At 35.1% G+C, this 21,106-nt stretch overlaps 1 protein-coding gene across 1 annotated transcript in view; it reads left to right on the top strand.

Moving 5' to 3' along the window:
* Window positions 1–3,504, top strand: part of LOC141523435 (antigen WC1.1-like) — a 35,337-nt gene extending 31,833 nt beyond the window's left edge. Inside the window, exons 19-20 of the mRNA XM_074236614.1 lie at window positions 865–1,017; window positions 1,340–3,504. Coding sequence (XP_074092715.1) covers window positions 865–1,017; window positions 1,340–1,452 — 266 coding nt within the window. The 3' untranslated portion in view covers window positions 1,453–3,504. The remainder of the gene's footprint in view (window positions 1–864; window positions 1,018–1,339) is intronic.
* Window positions 3,505–21,106: the final 17,602 nt, after the last annotated feature.

Genomic DNA, 21,106 nt, shown 5'->3' with positions numbered 1-21,106 from the left:
CTGTTCTTGGCAGCAGACATCCTCATCCCAGACATTTTATATCACCCTATGTTGAACTTTTAATAATAATAGAGCACTGGCCCTGGAGTCAGGAGTACCTGAATTCAAATCTGACCTCAGACACCTAATAATTACCTAGCTGTATGACCTTGGGCAAGCCACTTAACCCCATTGCCTTGCAAAAAACTAACTAAATAAATGAATAAAAAATAATACTCTGAATGACAGCTGGATACTCTCTGACTCTAAGCATATACTGGAAAGTTAGAGATTTAGACTGAGACAAGGAAAATGATTCAGAGAAAGGTAGAAATTTAGGCTAGATTTGATAGATGGCTCTGTACCTGAGAGGAGTATATGGTTTGATTTCAGGGTCATTATATGATCAAAGGGACATCAGAATCTGGAGAATAATTCAGAGAATCAATGTACTCTATCTTGTGAATTCTGACTCAGGATCACTGTCATCAGATAAACATGAATTGAATTATGACAATGTTGAAGGTTCTGGTCAAGTGATATGTATATATATGTATATATATATATATATATATATATATATATATATATATATATATATCTTTCAGCTGGGGCCAGTGATAAGTAGTGAGATCATTGAAAGAAAGAGAATTTAAGGAAAATGAACACGAAGGAGACTGAAATAATTGTTTGATATGAGGGAGAATTTGTCCCCTTTTCCACTTTGAACACTTGATGATTCTAAGTGCAAGGTTAGGTTTCTAAGTGATCCTATTCTTTAGCTGAATTCAGTTTATGTGTATATATGTATTTGGTTTCACATGCTCAAAGAAATTTGCTCACAGAAAAATCTTGTTGAAAATAAAAGTATCATCTCTCCCTTAGATATTTCACTTTGGCCCGATGATACCCTAGGTAATGGTTATGATGATGCTGAAGAATTATCTGGACCTGAAATTCCTCCTATGATCCAGATGAATGAGAGGAGTATTCTGGGTCCTGCCAATGAATGGGATGGAAACAGCGAATCACACACAGGTAAGTCATTTATATGACAAAAAGATTTTTCAGTACATCAAGAATCCTCTTTATTGACATTTTCAGATATATTACTGCAACCACTGTACCCACATTGATGTAGCTAAGTAACACAATGAACAGACCCTGGGGTTCTGAAACTGTCTTCTCCAGGCTCCTTTTTCATAGCCCACTCTTAGTCCCTGAAAGTCCTGCTCCCTTCCCTGACAACAGGGCACCTAGACTGAGAAAATTATCTTCACTCAGTACTGTACTATCTCTAAAGATTCCTTGTTATTCTTTAGACACAGTTACAAGTTCCACTCTACTTTACTGGTTCTAGGTCAGTCTCCTAAGTTCTTTGGGGGATCCCCTAATACCAGAATGGGAGAAGATGACCCACCAATGTCCTCTGAAGAACTGGGGTATGATGAAGTTGAGATTGGTGTCCCTTAGATGTCACTTTAAGACCATCAACTAGAAGCAGTATCTTAATAAATGCTTATTGAACTGAATTGGAATGTAATCAGTTTCCTGTGATACTTAAAATAGTTTTAGAAATCACTTGCCTTCAAACACTGTATGCTGAAAGGACAATGTTGAAAGCTTCCTCTCTACCTCTTCACATGTGGTAAACTCTATAATATTCTAAATTTTCCCTGCTGGCAAGATTTTTGCTCCATTAAAACTGCTTCTGCTTCAGGATCTTTAACTCAGAAATTTTCCTCTTTTATCCTCTTTTTCAAATGTCCTCACTCCTAAGCCTTCCTTAACCCATATTGTGAGGAATGTATGTTGTTTGGCTTCCACAGAATGTAAGAGGAGATTGTTAGTTTAAATTATATGTATAAATATTTATATACATTGCAAATCCTGGTATCTATCTGTGATTATGCCTATGGGCAGTTATGTGAGTGTAAGACAAAAGAATTGACCCCAACCTGAGCAGACCTGAGGTTAAATCAGACCTGCTCCATGGGTTGACTTAGGGTCCTTGTCCTTCACAAGTGGGCTTGTTCAAGGGGGTGCATGCATATTATTGTTCACTCACCTGTGCTCATTATTATAATGACTTGGAAGGAGAAATCATATAGGGGTGAATATATCAATTAGATTGTAACCCTGACCAATGGCTAGCATAAAGGGGAAGAACAAGTCTTTCAAAATGCATGTAAGATTGGACATTGTTGAAATTTACTGCCTTTCTCTTAGGAGAAATGGCTGTCCTCTGCAGAGAAGTTTGTTAATAAAAGCTAGTTTAATTGCTCTGCACTATTTATAATTATGAGCCTTTTATAACAGGGAGCAAGAACCCTCAGATGTCCTCTCATGCCCCTATACCTTTCCTTACATCTTATCGCCTCCTGGATCTCTCTCCCTCAACCTCTGCTAACCAAAGCAATAATTAAATGAATATTTTTTGCCCCTAAAATTCTCCTGACTCAGAGTTGTTTTTTTAGATGAATTCTTCCATGGTTGTGCCTGAAACTTTAGCTGGCTATATTTTCCCCACAGCATCATAGAGAGTAGGGTAGAAGATAACAAACCCTTTGGAAAGGTATGTTCTCTTCAGTTAGAGAACATACTTGGACTCTTCATAAAGCATCTTTGTTTACACAGAAGTTTTCCAAGCAGTTGAAAAGGTTGGCCACTTCATTAATGAAGAGTAGCAAGTAAATGAAATCATTCTGTGGGTAAAGAACTGGAAGAAAAGATAGAGATCAAGAGAATAGGGTATGAGATATATGTTATAAATAGCTCATAATTATACATACTTAGTCTACAGTGATTAAACTAGTTTTTATTAATAAACTTCTCTTCAGAGGAAGTTCATCTCTCCTAATGAGACAGACAGTGAATTACAACAATGTTTAGTGTTATATGAAGCAGGCCCACTTGTGAAGGACAAGGTCTGACTTGATCTAACCTCGGGTCTGATTAGGTGGGGTTCAATTCTTTTGTCTTATACTCACACACCTGTCCATAGGCAGAATCCCAGTCGGTAATGTATTTACATATTTAAACCAACAATCTCCTCTTATGCTCTGTGAAAGTCAAACTCCTACTTTCCTCATGCGCCCCAAGAGCAGGTTAGCCTTTAAAGGAAGTAAGGAGGGTATAAACAGTAAGGAAGAGTAGAGGGATGTGAGAGATTGTTTGGGGATCATTCTCCCTTAGATCTGGCTGTCCTACCAAAGGAAGATGAGCAATCAGGGAATAAGTAGCAAAGAAGGGGATAGGTTGTGAGAGTTATTTTAGGGAGTCACATGGCCCAAATGAGTAGTGAGTAATCTTTTAAAAGGGCAGGAAGATGAGGTAATTGGGTTAATAGGAACAGTAACTCAAAAGTGCAGAGATGGAGTAATTAGGGAGTTGTGGATGAGGAGAGGTAGCTCAAAGACTTAATTCTTTCTGCAAGCACAGAGATCCATAGTTTTAGTGAAAGGAGCTTGTCTTTTGCCTGGGGGCAGGGATTTACTGGAAGTCCTTGCCAGGGAGGGTACTTTATTAAAGGTATTTTGTTAAAAGTTCATTGATATCATCTCATAACTGGGGCAATGAGATTGGGGGGAGGGGGGTAAAATTAGCACATAGGAAATAGATTAATTATAAAAATGTTTTTATCTCTAGTATTCCCCTTCCTTCATCCAGATATGGAGAGCTCATGCTCACTGTCAACTGGACAGAAGACTTTGAGTCCATCTCTAATGATTTGGATCATTTTTTCAGATGATTTATATACGTATATATATATATATATTTAATTTCTTCATTTGAAAACTGCCAGTTCATATCCTTTTGACCATTTTTCAATTGGAAAATGATTTGTAACCTTATAAATTTGATTCAATTCTATAGATTTTAGAAATGAGACCTATATCAGAACTACTACCAATGAAATTTGTTTCCCAGATTTTTGTTTTCCTTCTAATCTTGGCAGCATTGGTTTTTATTAGTACAAAAAAGATTTTAAATTTAATCAAAATCATCATTTAACATTTTATAATGCAGTCTTTTTATTGTTTGCTCATGCTCATAAATATCTCCCCTTTCAATAGTTCTGATAGATAATTTCTTGATCTATTGATTGGTCCATGGTATCACTTTTATGTCTAAATCCTGTACCCATTTTGACCTTATTTTGAGATATGGTATGAGATGTAGGTCTATGCCTAATTTTTTGCCAGAAACTAATGTCTTTTGGTTTGTCAGACAATAAATTAATGTACACATTTACTGCTGTATCTTTTGTACTATTCTAATCCACTTGTCCATTACACCATTTCTTAACCAGTACCAGGGCAGTTTTGATGACTGCCACTATATAATAGATTTTTAGATCTGGTACTGCTAGGTCACCTTCCTTTGAATTTTTCCCCATCATTTCCTTTGATAGTCTTTGCTGCTCCTGACAAATTTTGTTATTAAGTGTCTGAGGTCAAATTTGAACTCAGGTCCTCCTGACTCCAGGGCTAGTGCTCTATCCACTGCACCACCTACCTGCCCTGATTCCCAAGTATTTTATGTTGACTACTCTTTCTTTAAATGGAATTTCCCTTTATATCTCTTCCCATTGGACCTGATTGCTCATATGTACAAATGTTGATGATTTATGTGGGCTTAATTTATATGCTACTATTCTGAAGTTGTAATTTTTCAAACAGTATTTTAGTTGAATTTTTAGGGTTCTCTAAGTATATGTATCATCTGCAAAAACATGACAGTTTTGCTTCCTGAATGCCAATTTGAATTCTTTCAAATGCCTTTTCTTCTCCTATTGCTAATACTATATTGAATAGTAATGGTGATAATTGGACATCCATGTATCATCCCTGATTTTATTGGAAGTGCTCCTAGTTTATCCCCATTACATAACATCTTTGCTGATAGTTTTAGGTAGATATTGCTTATTTTATTCCCATACTCTCTACTGTTTTTAAGGCATGGATGCTATATTTTGTCAGATTTTTTCAGCATCTATTGAGATAATCATATGATATCTGTTTAGTGTTTACTTGGGATAAATACTTCCTGATCATGGTGCATTATACTAGCAATAACTTGCTGTTATCTCTTTGCTGAAACTTTATTTAAGATTTTTGCCTCAATATTCATTTGGGAAATTGATCCATAATTTTCTTTATCGGTTTTTGACTCTGCCTGATTTAGACAATAGCACTATCTTGGTGTCATAAAAGGAATTTGGCAGAATTCCCTCTCTTATTTTTAAAATTTATGTTGAATTGGAATTAATTGTTTCTTGTAAAATTCACTTGTACATACATCTTGTCCTGGAGACTTTTTCTCAGGGAGTTTATTGATGGTTTCTTCAGTTTCTTTTTTTTTTCTGAAATGAGACTCTTTATGTATTTAATTTCTTACTTCTGGCCAAGATGGCAGAGAGAAGGCAGCACTGTTTTAAGCTCTCCTGGCCTTAATAGAACTAACATGAAGCAAACCTCTTAACAGATTTTGGAATCACAGAACCCAGGGAAAAACTGAGAAGAAGAACATCTACCAGCAAGTTCTGTTACAGAGAGGCTGGGCAAGCAGAGGGCAGAAAGTGTAGGGGTAGCAGGCTGACGCCAGGGGACTCAGCTAAGAACAGCTGCAGAAGCATTCGTTATGTGCACAGTGGAGGACAGGAGAGTTCCAGCATGGTGGCACAGACATCTATCCAGTCAGTCTGGTTAGTCTTCTGGAAGACCAGGCTTTGTGCCCCTTTGTTTCCAGCTGAGTCTCTCCCCCATTCCTAAAGGAAAGCATGACACACTCTCTAGAACAAACACAGGAATAACCCCCCATGTGTTTGTACCTTGCTCCAAGATCCAGGCATGGACTGAAGATCTTCCATTTGCTGATTAAACTGATTAACTTTTTAGCACAACTATTTGTTGATTAAATTGATTAACTTTTTAGCACAAGGCTCAGTAGATCCTGCCACTGCTCCCCACCCCCTCATCCCCAGGCAGAGGGAGTAGGTCTCTAATCAATACCACAGGCAATCCAGAGAAACCTTCTGACATCCCGTACTGGCTGGCCCACTTGGAGTTCCTAAGCCCAGGGAGCAAGGCCTCTAGGTATCTCAATACCTGTAAACCTGTCCTTCCCCCAACACAAAACAAAATGAAGAATGGTCATTGTAAAGTGGAGTCCATTGAATGTTATCTTGAAGATAAGAATACCAGCTCAGAGGAGAATATGAATTGGTCTCCAGCCCAGAAAGACTTCTTAGAAGAGGTCATGAGGGAATTTAAAAATTAAATGAAAAAATTGGGAAAAGAAATGTAAGAGAAAATTAACACTATGTAAGAGAAAACAATATCTTGCAACAAGAAAACAAATCTTTTGAAAATACCATTGGACAAATGCAAAAAGAAAATAATTCTCTCAAAATCACAGTTGGGCAAATGAAAAAAAGACAACTCCTTCAAAAATAGAACTGACCAATTAGAAAAGGAGATACAAGAGGCAAATGAAGAAAATTCTCCCCCAAAATAAAAAGATTGGAATCTGTGGAAACTAATGACTTCATAAGACACCAAGAATCTATTAACCAAAATTAAAAAAAAATTAAAAATGGAATAAAATTTAAAATACCTCATTGGCAAGACAACAGACCTGAAGAGACAAGTTAAGAATCATAGAACAACATGAAAACCTTGAAGAGAAATAGTGAAGGAGAATTTCCCTGATATCCTGGAACCAGAGGGCTAAATAGTCATTGAAAGAACAAATCAGGGCAGCTAGATGGTGTAGTGGATAGAGCACCAGCCCTGGAGTCAGGGGGACCCGAGTTTAAATCTGGCCTCAGACACTTAATAATTACTTAGCTGTGTGGCCTTGGACAAATCACTTAACCCCATTGCCTTACAAAAACCAAAAAAATGAAAATGAAAATAAAAAAAGAATAAATCGATCCCCTCCTGAAAGGGATCTCAAAATGAAAACACCAAGGAATATTGTGGTCAAACTCTAGAACTTTCAGATCAAGGAGAAAATCCTCCTAGAAAGAAATACTTCAAATACCAAGGAGTCACAGTAAGGATTAAACAAGACATGGCTGCATCAACATTAAGGGCTTAAAGGGTCTGGGATATGATATTCTGGAGAGCAAGGGAGATTGGAATACAGCCCAGAACTCACTATCCAGAAAAACTGAGCCAGTCTTCTCTTCCAGGGGGAAAGATGGATATTTAATGAAATAGGAGACTTTCAACTTTTCCTGTGAAAAGTCCAGACCTAAACAGAAAATTTGGTCTTCAAACAGGAGACTCAAGAGATACATAAAAAGATAAAAAGGAGTAAAGAAAAAAAAAACTTATCAAATAAGATGAAACTGGCTATAGCCCCTCATGGAAGAAAGAGTCTCATAACTTTTAAGAATAGTAACTCTATAAGAGAGAATATACTTGGGCATAAATAATGGACATTCATGACTTGTCTGTGTCTCTGGAATGATTTAAAAATAATATTTCCTTAAAGGGAGAAGCAGTAAAGAGAAAAATTGAAAGAGAAGATTGAATGAGATAAATTATATCTTGTGAAGAGGTGCAAAGGACCTATTGCAATAGAGGGGATGAAAAGAGGAGGGGAGAACTGCTTGAATCTTACTCTCATCAGATTTGACTTAAAGAGGGATTAACACATACACACTCAGTTGAGTTTAGAAACTTATCTTACCATTCAAGCATTAAGAGGGAAGGGTGGGGGGAGAAAATGAGGAACTGAACAGAACGAAGGGGAGGAAGAAGGAGCAAAGAGAAAGGGGAAATAAAGGAGAGGGTGGTTGGATAGAATGAGACAAGCATAATGAAGGAGCTGCTTTTCAGAAGTTAAATACTGGGGAATAGGGATAAGGTTAAAAAGGGGGAAATACAAATGGAGGGAAGATAGCAGGGAAGGCAATAAAAAGTGAGCAAAAATAATTTTGAACATGAATGATATGAACTCTCCCATAAAAGATAAGTGGATAGCAGAGTGGATTAAAAACCAGAACCCTGCAATATGCTATTTACAAGAAACACATTTGTGGCAGAGAAATACATACAGAGTAAAGGTAAAAGGCTGGAGCAACATATATTATGCTTCATCTGAAATGAAAAAGGCAAGAGTAGCAATCCTTATCTCAGACAAAGCAGCTGCAAAAATAGATCTCAATAAAAGAGATAAGTAAGGAAACTTAATATCCTCCTAAAAGTTACCATAGACAATGAAGCAAGTTCAATACTAAATATGTATTCACCAAGCAGTATAGCATCCAAATTTTTAGAGGAGAAGCTGAATGAGTTACAAGAAGACATAGACAACAAAACTCTACTGGTGGAAGACATCAACCTCCCTTTCTTAAAATTAGATAAATCTTAACATAAAATAAACAAGAAGGGAGTTAAAGAGGTAAGTAGAATGTTAAAAAACTTAGACATGATAGATCTTTGGAAAAAAGTTGAACAAGGACAGAAAGAAATATGCCCTTTTTTTCTTTAGTACATGGCACCTACACAAAAATTTTCCATGTTCTAGGGCATATAAACCTCATAGTCAAATTCAGAAAGACAGAAATATTGAATATTTCCTTTTCAGATCATAACACAATAAAAATCATGTGAAACAATGGGCCATGGAGAGGTCTACCTAAAACTAATTAGAAACTAAATAACCTTATTTTAAAGAATGAGTGAATCAGGGACGGCTAGGTGGCGCAGTGGATAGAGTACCGGCCCTGGAGTCAGGAGTACCTGAGTTCAAATCCAGCCTCAGACACTTAATAATTACCTAGCCATGTGGCCTTGGGCAAGTCACTTAACCCCATTGCCTTGCAAAAAATCTTAAAAAAAAAGGATGAGTGAATCAAACAAGTAATCATAGAAAGAACTAATGATTTCATCCAAGAAAATGAAAATAACAAGAAAATATACCAAAACTTATGGGATATAGCCAAAGCAGTTAATTATATCTCTAAATAATTATTATATTTCTAAATTATTATCTCTAAAAATATATCTCTAAATGCTTACATAAATAAAGTAAAAAGGAAATCAATGAACTAAGCATGCAACTAAAAAAGTTAGAGAAAGAATACATTAGAAAACCCCCTGATCAAATATCAAATTAGAAATTCTAAAAATTAAAGGATAAATTAATAAAATCAAAAGTAGAAAATTATTGAACAAATAAAACCAAGAGTTGGTTTTATGAAAAAACCAAGAGTTGGTTTTATGAAAAAAACCAATAAAATTGATATAACTTTGTTTAATTTGATTTTAAAAAAGAAGAAAACCAAATTACTAGTATCAAAAATAAAAAAAGGTGAACTCACCACCAAATGACTAAGAAATTAAAGTAATTATTCAGAACTATTTTGTCCAACTGTGTGTCAATAAATGTGATAATCTAAGTGAAATGGATAAATATTTACAAAAATATAAAATGCCCAAGTTAAATGAAAAGGAAATGAACTCAAATAATCCTATCTCAGAAAAAGAAATTCAATAAGCCATCAATGAATTCCCTAAGAAAAAAATCTCCAGGGCCAGATGGATTCATAAGTAAATACTATCAGATATTCAAAGTAAAATTGGTTCCAATTCTATAAAAGATCTTTGGAAAAATAGATGAAGACAAGAACTCTGCCTAACTCTTTCTATGACACAATATGGTGCTGATGCCTAAACCAAGAAGAGACAAAACAGAGAAAAAAATTGTAGACTACTTTCTCTAATAAATATGGATGTAAAAATCTTAAATAATATATTAACAAAGCAATTACGGGGAGTTATCACTAAGATAATGCACTATGACCAAATAGGATTTATCCCAGGAATGCAGGGTTGGTTCAATATAAGGAAAACTGTCAGCATAATTGACCATATCAATAACAAACCTAGAAGAAATCATATCTCAATAGTTGCTGAAAAATACAGATCTATTCCTCTTTAAAAGCACAAGAGAGCATTAAAATGATAAGCAGCATCTATGGGGATAAGCTCGAATCATTCCCCAAAAGATTAGGGGTCAAACAAGGATACCTGTTTTTACCACTATCATTTGATATTGTATTAGAAATGTTAGCTTCAGCAGTAAGCTTCAGCAGATGACATGATGGTATCTAAAAAACTACTGGAAACAGTTGGCAACTTTAGCAAAATCACAGAATATAAAATAAACCCACATAAATCTTCAGCATTTCTATATATTACTAACAAGATACAGCAGCAAGAGTAATGAGAATGCCTATTTAAAATCACTTCAGATAACATAAAGACTTGGGTCTGCCAAAGCAGACTCAGAATATCTATGAAAACAACTCTAAAACACTTTACACACAAATAAAATCAGATCTAAATAATTGGGAATATATCAACTGCTCATAGATAGACTGAGCTAATATAATAAAAATTAGAATTCTACCAAAGTTAAGCTACTTATTTAGTACCATACCAATCAAACTTCCAAAAATTAATCTGGTGAGCTAGAAAAATTGCAACTAAATTCATCTGGAGAAACACAAAGTCAAGAAAAGCAAGGGATTTCATGAAAAAAATGCAAAAGAAGGCCTTACTAAATCTAAAATAATATTAAAAAACATCAGTCATCAAAACCATCTGGTACTGGCTAAGAAATAGAGTGGAAGGTGCCGCTAGGTGGCGCAGCGTATAGAGCACTGGCCCTGGAGTCAGGAGTACCTGAGTTCAAATCTGACCTCAGACATTTAATAATTACCTAGATGTGTGGCCTTGGGCAAGCCACTTAACCCTATTGCCTTACAAAAACTTAAAAAAAAAAAAAGAAATATAGTAGTGGATCAGTCGAATAGATTAGGTACAAAAGAGATAGCAGGAAATGATTATAGTACTCACTGTTAGACAAACTCAGAGTCCAGCTTCTGAGATAAGAACCCACTATTTGATAAAAACTGCTGGGAAAATTGGAAGATAGTATGGCAGAAACTAGGGTTAGACCAACATCTCACTATCTGCTCCAAGATAAGATCAAAATAGGTGCAGGATTTAGACATAAAAGACAATATTATAAGAAAATTAAGAGAACAAGGAATAATTTACCTGTTAAATCTATGGAAAGGGGAGTAGTTTATGACCAAGGAAGAGACAGAGAACATTATATAAAAGCAAACTAGATAATTTTGATAACAGTAAATTAAAAAAAACTATTACAAAAACAAAACCATTCTAACCAAGATAAAAAGAAATATAGTAAGTTGCAATACAATTTTTACCACTAATATTTTTGACAAAGGATTCATTTCTAAAATAGAGAACTGAATCAAATTTACGAGAAATAAAGAAGCCATTCCCCAGTTGACAAATGGTCAATGGATATGTAAAGGCAATTTTCAGATGAGGAAATAAAAGCTACAGATAGTCAAATGAAAAATTGCTCTAAATAATTACTGATTAGAAAAATGCAAATTAAAACATCTGTGAGGTACCACCTGACACCTCTCAGGTTTGCCAATATGATCAGAAAGGATAATGATCAATGTTGGAAGGGATATGGGAAATCTGGGATACTAATACATTAATGTTGGAATTGTGAATTCATCCAGCCTTTCTGGAGAGTAATTTGGAATGATGTCCAAAGGGCAATAAAAATATGCATATCCTTTGATCCAGCAATACCACTACAGAGTCTATGTCCTGAAGAGATCATGAAAGAAAGGTAAAAGCTTCATGTCTCCTTCTATGACACCAGTATGGTGCTGATACCTAAATCAGGAAGAATCAAAACAGAGAAAGGAAATTATAGTTCAATTTCCCTAATGAATATGGATGCAAAAATCTTGAATAAAATCTAAGCAAATCAATTACAGCAAGTTATCACTCAGATAATACATTATGACCAAGCAGGATTTATCCCAGGAATGCAGGGTTGGTTCAATATTAGAAAAACTGTCAGTATAATTGACTATATCAATAACAAACCTAACAGAAATCATATGATTATGTCAATAGATGCTGAGAAAGCCTTTGAGAAAATATAGCACCCATTCCTACTAAAAATAATAGAGAGCATATGAATAAAGGGATTGTTCCTCAGGATCATAAGCAGTATCTGTCTGAAACCACCAACAAGCATTATATGCAATTGGGATAAACTAGAGGCATTCCTAAAGAGATCACAGGTGAAGCAAAGATACCCATTATCACTACTACTATTCAGTATTGAATTGGAAATGTTATCTTCAGCAATAAGAGAGGAAAAAGAAATTGAAGGAAATAGAATTGGGAAGGAAAAAACAAAACTCTCACTCTTTGTAATGACATGATCGTATACCAAGAGAACCCCAAAAAATAATCAAAAAAATTCTAGAAACAATTAGTAACTTTAACAAAGTTGCTGAAAATAGAATAAACCCACATAAATCCTCAGTATTTCTATATATTACTAGCAAGATACAGCAGCAAGAGCTAGAAAGATATCCCATTTTAAATAACTTCAAAAAGTATACAACACTTGAAAGTCTACCTACCAAGGCAGACTAAGAAACTCTATGAGAACAATTATAAAAACCTTGCATGTAAAAAAAATATTAATGGCAGCTCTGTTTGTAGTTGCAAAGAACTGGAAATCAAGGGGATGTCCATCAATTTGGGAATGGCTAAATAAAATGTGGTATATGTATGTAATGGAACACTATTGTTCTTTCAGAAATCAGGAGGGCTACCTATTTAGTGCCCTACCCATCAAAATTTCAAAAAAGTACTTTAATGAGTTAGAAAAAGTTGTAAATAAATACATATGGCGAAATAAAAAGTCAAGAATTGACAGGAATTTAATGGAAAAAAGTGCAAAATAAGGTGGCTTAGCCCTGCTTGATCTAAAATTATATTATAAAGCATCAGTCATCAAAACTGTTTGGTATTGGCTAAGAAATAGAGTGGTGGACCAGTGGAATAGACTAGGTGCAATAGCAGTAAATGATTATAGTAATCTGCTGTTTGATAAACCCAAAGAGTCCAGCTATTGGGAGAAAACTTCTCTCTTCAATGGAAAAAATGGAAGTCAGTATGGAAGAAACTTAGATTAGCCCAACACCTCACACCCTTTACCAAGATAAGATCCAAATGGATACAAGATTTAGACATAAAAACAATACTACAAGCAAATTAGAAGATCAAGGACACTCTCATAAATCCTGAGAAATGTAACTCTAACAGAGAGAACATACCTAGCCAGAAATGATGGACATCCATGACCTATCCATGAGACTGATATCTAATGGGATGCAACTGGCTTTAACTCCACTGGGGAGAAAGATTCTAATAACTCTCAGGAATTTGGATTCTATTCAACAGAATATACTGAACTAGAAGGGACAGACACTCAGAATTTTCTATGACTTAGATAGAATGATCTAAAAAAAATACACTACCTCCCTAAAAAGGGGGACAGGAAAGAGACGGGAGGAGGGAGGGGAATGAATGGGACAAATCTCATCACACTAAGAGGTACAAAAAACCTATGGTAATAGAGGGGAAGAAGGGAGTAGAGGACAAACACCTGAATCTTCTTTTCATCAAACTTGGCCTAAAGTCAACCTACACATACTCAGTTAACTTATAAAACATCTAACCTTTCAAGTATTAGAAGGGGAAAAGGGGAGGGGGGGACAGAGAAAGGGAAGGGGAAGGGAGGAAATAAGGGGAAATAACAAAAGGAAAGGAAGGGAACAGGGAAAAGGGAAAGAAAGGGGAGGGTGTGATATAGGAGGGCAAACACACTGAAGGGGGTGGCATTCAAAAAGAAAATACTGGGGAATATGGATAAAAGTGGGGGGGAAGGGGGAGAAATACAAACAGAGGGAAGATAGCACAGAGGGCAATAAAGAATTAGTAATCATAACCTTGAATGTGAATGGGATGAACTCTCCCTTAAAACATAAGCAAATAGCAGAGTGGATTAAAAACCAGAATCCTACAATATGCTGCTTACAAGAAACTCATTTGAAGCAGAGAGATACATATAGAGTAAAGGTAAAAGGTTGGAGCAAAATATATTTTGCTTCAGCTGAAGTAAAAAAAGCAGGGGCAGCAATCCTTATCTCAGACAAAGCAGCAGCAAAAATAGATAGCATTAAAAGAGATAAGGAAGGAAACTTTATCCTCCTAAAAGGTAACATAGACAATAAAGTCATTTCAATACTGAATATATATGCACCCAGTGGGACATCACCCAAATTCTTAGAGGAGAAGCTGAAAGAATTACAGGAAGACATAGACAGCAAAACTCTACTAGTGGGAGACCTCGACCTCCCGCTATCAGATCTAGATAAATCGAATCATAAAACAAACAAGAAAGAAATTAGGGAGGTAAATAGATTGTTAGAAAAATTAGATATGGTAGACTTATGGAGGAAACTGAATGGGGATAGGATGGAATATACCTTTTTCTCTGCAGTACATGGAACTTATACAAAAATTGACCATGTACTAGGACATAAAAACCTAATGATCAACTGCAGAAAGGCAGAAATAGTGAATACATCTTTCTCAGATCACAATGCAATAAAGGTCATACGCAATACTGGGCCAAGGAGATATAGACCCAGAGCAAATTGGAAACTGAATAACCTAATTTTAAAAAATGAGTCGGCCAAAAAACAAATTATAGAAAGAATTAACCATTTTATCCTAGATAATGATAATAATGAAACAGCATACCAAAACCTATGGGATTCATTCAAAGCAACTATTCAGGGGATATATTATAGCTCTAAATGCTTATATGAATAAATTGGAGAAAGAGGAAATCAATGAACTAAACATGCAACTAAAAAAATTAGAGAAAGAACAAATCAAAAATCCCCAATCAAATAACAAATTAGAAATTTTAAATATCAAAGGAGAAATTAATAAAATTGAAAGCAAAAAAAATATTTGAATTAATAAATAAAACCAAAAGTTGGTATTATGAAAAAAAACAATAAAATTGATAAACCTCTGGTCAATTTGATTAAAAAAGAGAAAGATGAAAACCAAATTGTTAGTATTATAAATGAAAAAGGTGAACTCACCACCAATGAGGAGGAAATTAAAGTAATAATTCAAAATTATTTTGCCCAACTTTATGCCAATAAATTTGATAATCTAAGTGAAATTGATGAATATTTGCAAAAATATAAGTTTCCCAGGTTAAATGAAGAAGCTATTAAATACCTGAACAACCCTATCTCAGAAAAAGAAATTCAACAAGCCATTATTGAACTCCCTAAAAAAAATCTCCAGGGCCTGATGGATTGACAAGTGAATTCTACCAAGCATTTAAGGAACAATTGGTTCCAATCCTATATAAACTCTTTGGAAAAATAGGGAAAGATGGAACTCTGCCTAACTCTTTCTATGAAACCAATATGGTACTGCTACCTAAACCAGGAAGAGTTAAAACAGAGAAAGAAAATTGTAGACCTATTTCCCTCATGAATATAGATGCAAAAATCCTAAATAAAATCTTAGCAAAACGACTACAACAAGTCATCACTAGGATAATACATTATGATCAAGTAGGATTTATTCCAGGAATGCAGGGTTGGTTCAGTATTAGGAAAACTGTTATTATACTCAATTATATCAATAACAAACCTATCAGAAACCATATGATCATATCAATAGATGCTGAAAAAGCTTTTGACAAAATACAGCATCCATTCCTATTAAAAACACTAGAGAGTGTAAGAATAAATGGACTGTTCCTTAAAATAATTAGCAGTATCTATCTGAAACCATCAACAACCATTATACTCAATGGGGAGAGGCTAGAGGAATTCCCAATAAGATCAGGGGTTAAACAAGGGTGCCCATTATCACCACTACTATTCAATATTGTATTAGAAATGTTAGCATCAGCAATTATAGAAAAAAAAGAAATTAAAGAAATTAGAATTGGGAAGGAAGAGACAAAACTCTCACTCTTCGCAGATGACATGATGGTCTACCTAGAGAATCCCAAGAAATCATCTAAAGAACTACTGTAAACAATTAGCAATTTTAGCAAAGTTGCAGGTTATAAAACAAACCCCCATAAATCCTCAACTTTCTTATATATGACTAGCAAGAAACAGCAGGAAGAGCTAGAAAGAGAAATTCCATTCAAAGTAACCTCAGACAGTGTAAAATACTTGGGAGTCTATTTGCCAAGACAGACTCAGAATCTTTTTGAAAACAATTATAAAACACTTCTCACACAAATTAAATCAGATTTAAATAACTGGGCAAATATCAACTGCTCATGGATAGGGAGAGCTAATATAATAAAAATGACAATTCTACCAGAGGATTATAGTAATCTGCTGTTTGATAAACCCAAAGAGTCCAGCTATTGGGATAAAAATTCCCTCTTTGATAAAAACTGCTGGGATAATTGGAAGTTAGTATGGAAGAAATTTAGATTAGACCAACACCTCACACCCTTTACCAAGATAAGATCCAAATGCTTACAGGATATAGACATAAAAAACAATACTATAAGCAAATTAGAAGATCAAGGACTAGTCTACCTGTCAGATCTATGGAAAGGGGAACAGTTTATGACTAAGGAAGAGTTGGAGAACATCACTAAAAACCAATTAGATAATTTCCATTACATTAAATTAAAAAGGTTTTGCACAGATAAAACCAATGTAATCAAGATCAAAAGAAAAATAGTAAATTGGGAAACAATCTTTACAACTAATGATTCTGACAAAGGACTCATTTCTAAAATATACAGAGAACTGAGTTATATTTTTAAAACAAAAAGCCATTCCCCAATTGACAAATGGTCAAAGGATATGCAAAGGCAATTTACAGATGAGGAGATCAAAGCAATCCATAGCCATATGAAAAAATGTTCTAAATCATTAATTATTAGAGAAATGCAAATTAAAGCTTCTCTGAGGTACCACCTCACATCTCTCAGATTGGCCAGTATGACCAGGAAGGATAATGATCATTGTTGGAAGGGATGTGGGAAATCTGGGACACTATTACACTGTTGGTGGAGCTGTGAACTCATCCAACCCTTCTGGAGAACTATTTGGAACTATACCCAAAGGGCAACAAAAATGTGCATATGCTTTGACCCAGCAATACCACTACTGTGTCTATACCCTGAAGAGATGAGGAAAAAGGGTAAAAACATTACTTGTACAAAAATATTTATAGCAGCCCTGTTTGTGGTGGCAAAGAATTGTAAATCCAGTAAATGTCCTTCAATTGGGAAATGGTTTAGCAAACTGTGGTATATGTATGTCATGGAATACTACTGTTATATTAGAAACCAGGAGGGACAGGATTTCAGGGAAACCTGGAGGGATTTACATGACCTGATGCTGAGTGAGATGAGCAGAACCAGAAAAACACTGTACACCCTAACAGCAACACGGGAGTGATGTTCAACCTTGAAGGACTTGCTTATTCCATCAGCGCAACAATTGGGAACAATTTTTGGCTGTCTGCAAAGGAGAGTACCATCTGTATCCAGATAAGGAGCTGTGGAGTTTGAACAAAGTACAAGGACTATTCCCTTTAATTCCGAAAAAAAAAAACCCAGATGTCTTATGGTTTGAACTGGTTACCTCTGAGAATTCTGTTCTCTTTAAGGATATGATTTCTCTCTCATCACACCCAATTTGGATTGAGGTACAACATGGAAACAAAGTAAAGACTGACGGAGTGCTATCTGTGGGGTGGGGTGGGGGAGGGAAGCAAGATTTGGGGGAAACTGTAAAACTCAAATAATATCTTTAATAAAAAATTTTAAAAAAAGAAGATCAATTACTAGTTTACCTGTCAGATCTATGGAAAGGAGAGCAGTTTATGACTAAGGAAGTGATGGCGAACATCACCAAATTCAAACTAGATGATTTTGATTACATTAAATTAAAAAGCTTTTGCACAGATAAAACCACTGTAACCAATATCAAAATAAATGTAGTAAATTGGGAAACATTTTTAGCAAGAAATGATTCTGACAAAGGACTCATTTCTAAAATATACAGAGAACTGAGTCATATCTTTTTTTTTTTTTTAAAAAAAGCCATTCCCCAGTTGACAAATGGGCAAAGGACATGCAAAGGCAATTTACAGATGAGATCAAAGCAATCCATAACCATATGAAAAACTGATCTAAATCATTAATTATCAGAGAAATGCAAATTAAAGCTCCTCCGAGTTACCACGTCACACCTCTCAGACTGGCCAATAGCACCCAAAAGGATAGTGATCATTGTTGGAAGGGTTGTGGGAAATCTGGGACACTATTACACTGTTTGTGGAGCTGTGAACTCATCCAGCATTTCTGGAGAGAAATTTGGAACTATGCCCAAAGGGTAACAAAAATGAGCATACCCTTTGATCCAGCAGGAAGTACCACCACTGGGTCTATACCCTGAAGAGATGATGAAAAAGGGTACAGATAATTTTTGTACAAAAGTATTCATAGCAGCCCTATTTGTGGTGGCAAAGAATTGGAAATCAAGTCAATGTCCTTCAATAGGGAAATGGCTTAGCAAATTGTGGTATATGTATGTCATGGAACACTATTGTTCTATTAGAAACCAGGGGGGATGGGATTTCAGAGAAGCCTGGAGGGATTTGAATGAACTGATGTTTTTTGAGATGAGCAGAGCCAGAAAAACATTGTACACTCTAAAAGCAACATGGGGGTGATGATCAACCTTGAGACTTGCTCATTCCATCAGTGCAACAATCAGGGACAATTTGGGCTGTCTGCAATGGAGAATACCATCTGTATCCAGATAAAGAACTGTGGATTTTGAACAAAGTTTGAGGACTATTCCCTTTAATTTAGAAAAAAACAAACCAGATATCTTATTGTCTGATCTTGTTATCTCTTAGATTTTTTTGTTTCTTCCTTAAGGATATGATTTCTCTCTCATCACACTCAATTTGGATCAATGTACAACATGGAAACAAAGTAAAGACTGACAAATTGTTTCTGTGGGGGTGGGGGTGGGGGAGGGAAATAAGACTGGGGAAAAAATTGTAAAACTCAAATAAAATCCTTAATTAACAAAAAAGAATTCAAGAGCAATGGGATTTCAGAGAAGTTTGGAAAGATTTGTAAGAAATGATGCTGTGTGAGATGGGCAGAACTGGAAGAATATTGTACAACTGAACAAAAATGTGTAGTGATGATCAACCTCAATGAATTTGCTCATTCCATCAATATAATAACAGGGACAATTTGGGGGGATCTGTGGTGGAGAATACCATCAGTGTCCAGAGAAAGAACTAAGGAGTTTGAACAAAGGCCAAAGATTATTATCATTAAAAAGTTGTTGTATGTATTACATAATTTTGCTATCTAATATGGCCATTCTTCCTTAAGGATACAGATTTTTTCTCTCAATACATTCAATATTGATCTATGTATATCATAGAAACAATGTTGAAACTATCACATTGCCTTCTGTTGGGGGAGAGGGAGAGTGGGAGGGGAGAAAATTGCTACATTCAAGACCTTGCAAAAAACTACTATTGTGTATAAATGGAAAGCAAATAAAATAAAAAAGAGAAAAAAAGAAAATAAGGAACAAACAACAACAGCTGAAAAAGTAATTTCCTCTTCTGTTAACCTGGGAATTTATATTATTGTAAACATTCATCCATTTCATTCACTTGTCAACTTTATTGGTAACCAGTTAGGCAAAAAAGCTCTAATGAGGTCACCCTTTTCATTTTTGATACTGGTAAACTGGAAATTTTCATTCATTTTTGTTTTTTTTAATAAGAACCAACTCAGTCATATTTATCAGTTTAATAGTTTTCTTACTTTCAATTTTATTACTCTCCTTTGATTTTCAAAATTTCCAATTTGATATTTAATTGGGGATCTTTAATTTGTTCTTTTTTAGTTTGTCTAGTTGTATTGATCTCTTTCTCTATACTATTTATACAAGCATTTAGAGATAAAATTTCCCCTAAAAATTACTTTGCATCCTATAAATATTGTCTTTATTTTCTTGGATAAAAATGGTTCACTATTTCTAAGATCTGTTGTTTGATCCACTCATGCTTTTATTTTTTAATTAAATTTTTATTAAATATATTATTTCAGTTTTTACAATTTTCCCCCCAATCTTACTTCCCTCCCCTCACCCCACCCCACAGAAAGCAATTTGTCAGTCTTTACTTTGTTTCCATGTTGTACCTTGATCCAAATTGTGTGTGATGAGAAAGAAATCATATCCTTAGAGAAGAGACAAGAATTCTAAGAGGTAAGAAGATCAGACAATAAGATATATGTTTTTTTCTAAATTAAAAGGAATAGTCCTTGAACTTTGTTCAAACTCCACATCTCCTTATCTGTATACAGATGGTATCTGCCTTTGCAGACAGCCCAAAATTGCTCCTGATTGTTTCACTGATGGAATGAGTGAGTCCTTCAAGGTTGATCATCATCCCCATGTTGCTATTAGGGTATACAGTGTTTTTCTGGTTCTGCTCATCTCATTCAACATCAGTTCATAAAAATCCCTCCAGGCTTCTCTGAAATCCCATCCGTCCTGGTTTCTAATAGAACAATAGTATTCCATGACATACATATACCACAGTTTGCTAAGCCATTCCCCAATTGAAGGATATTTACCTCATTTCCAAATCTTTGCCACCACAAATAGGGCTGCTATAAATATTTTTGTACAAGTGATGTTTTTACCCTTTTTCATCATCTCTTCAGGGTATAGACCCAGTAGTGGTATTGCTGGGTCAAAGGGTATGCACATTTTTGTTACCCTTTGAGCATAGCTCCAAATAGCTCTCCAGAAGGGTTGGATGAGTTCACAGTTCCGCTAACAGTGTAATACTGTCCCAGATTTCCCACAACCCCTTCAACAATGATCACTATCCTTCCTGGTCATATTGGCCAATCTGAGAGAGGTGAGGTGGTACCTCAGAGAAGCTTTAATTTGCATTTCTCTAATAATTAATGATTTAGAGCATTTTTATATGGTTATGAATTGCTTTGATCTCCTCATCTGTAAATTGCCTTTGCATGTCCTTTGACCATTTGTCAATTGAGGAATGGCTTTTTGTTTTAAAAATATGACTCAGTTCTCTGTATATTTTAGAAATGAATCCTTTGTCAGAAT

Source organism: Macrotis lagotis, chromosome 5, assembly GCF_037893015.1.
Source record: "Macrotis lagotis isolate mMagLag1 chromosome 5, bilby.v1.9.chrom.fasta, whole genome shotgun sequence".
NCBI classification, from domain to species: Eukaryota; Metazoa; Chordata; class Mammalia; order Peramelemorphia; family Peramelidae; genus Macrotis; species Macrotis lagotis.
Note: the sequence above shows the minus strand (reverse complement) of the source record. Positions and strands in the feature narration are given on the sequence as shown.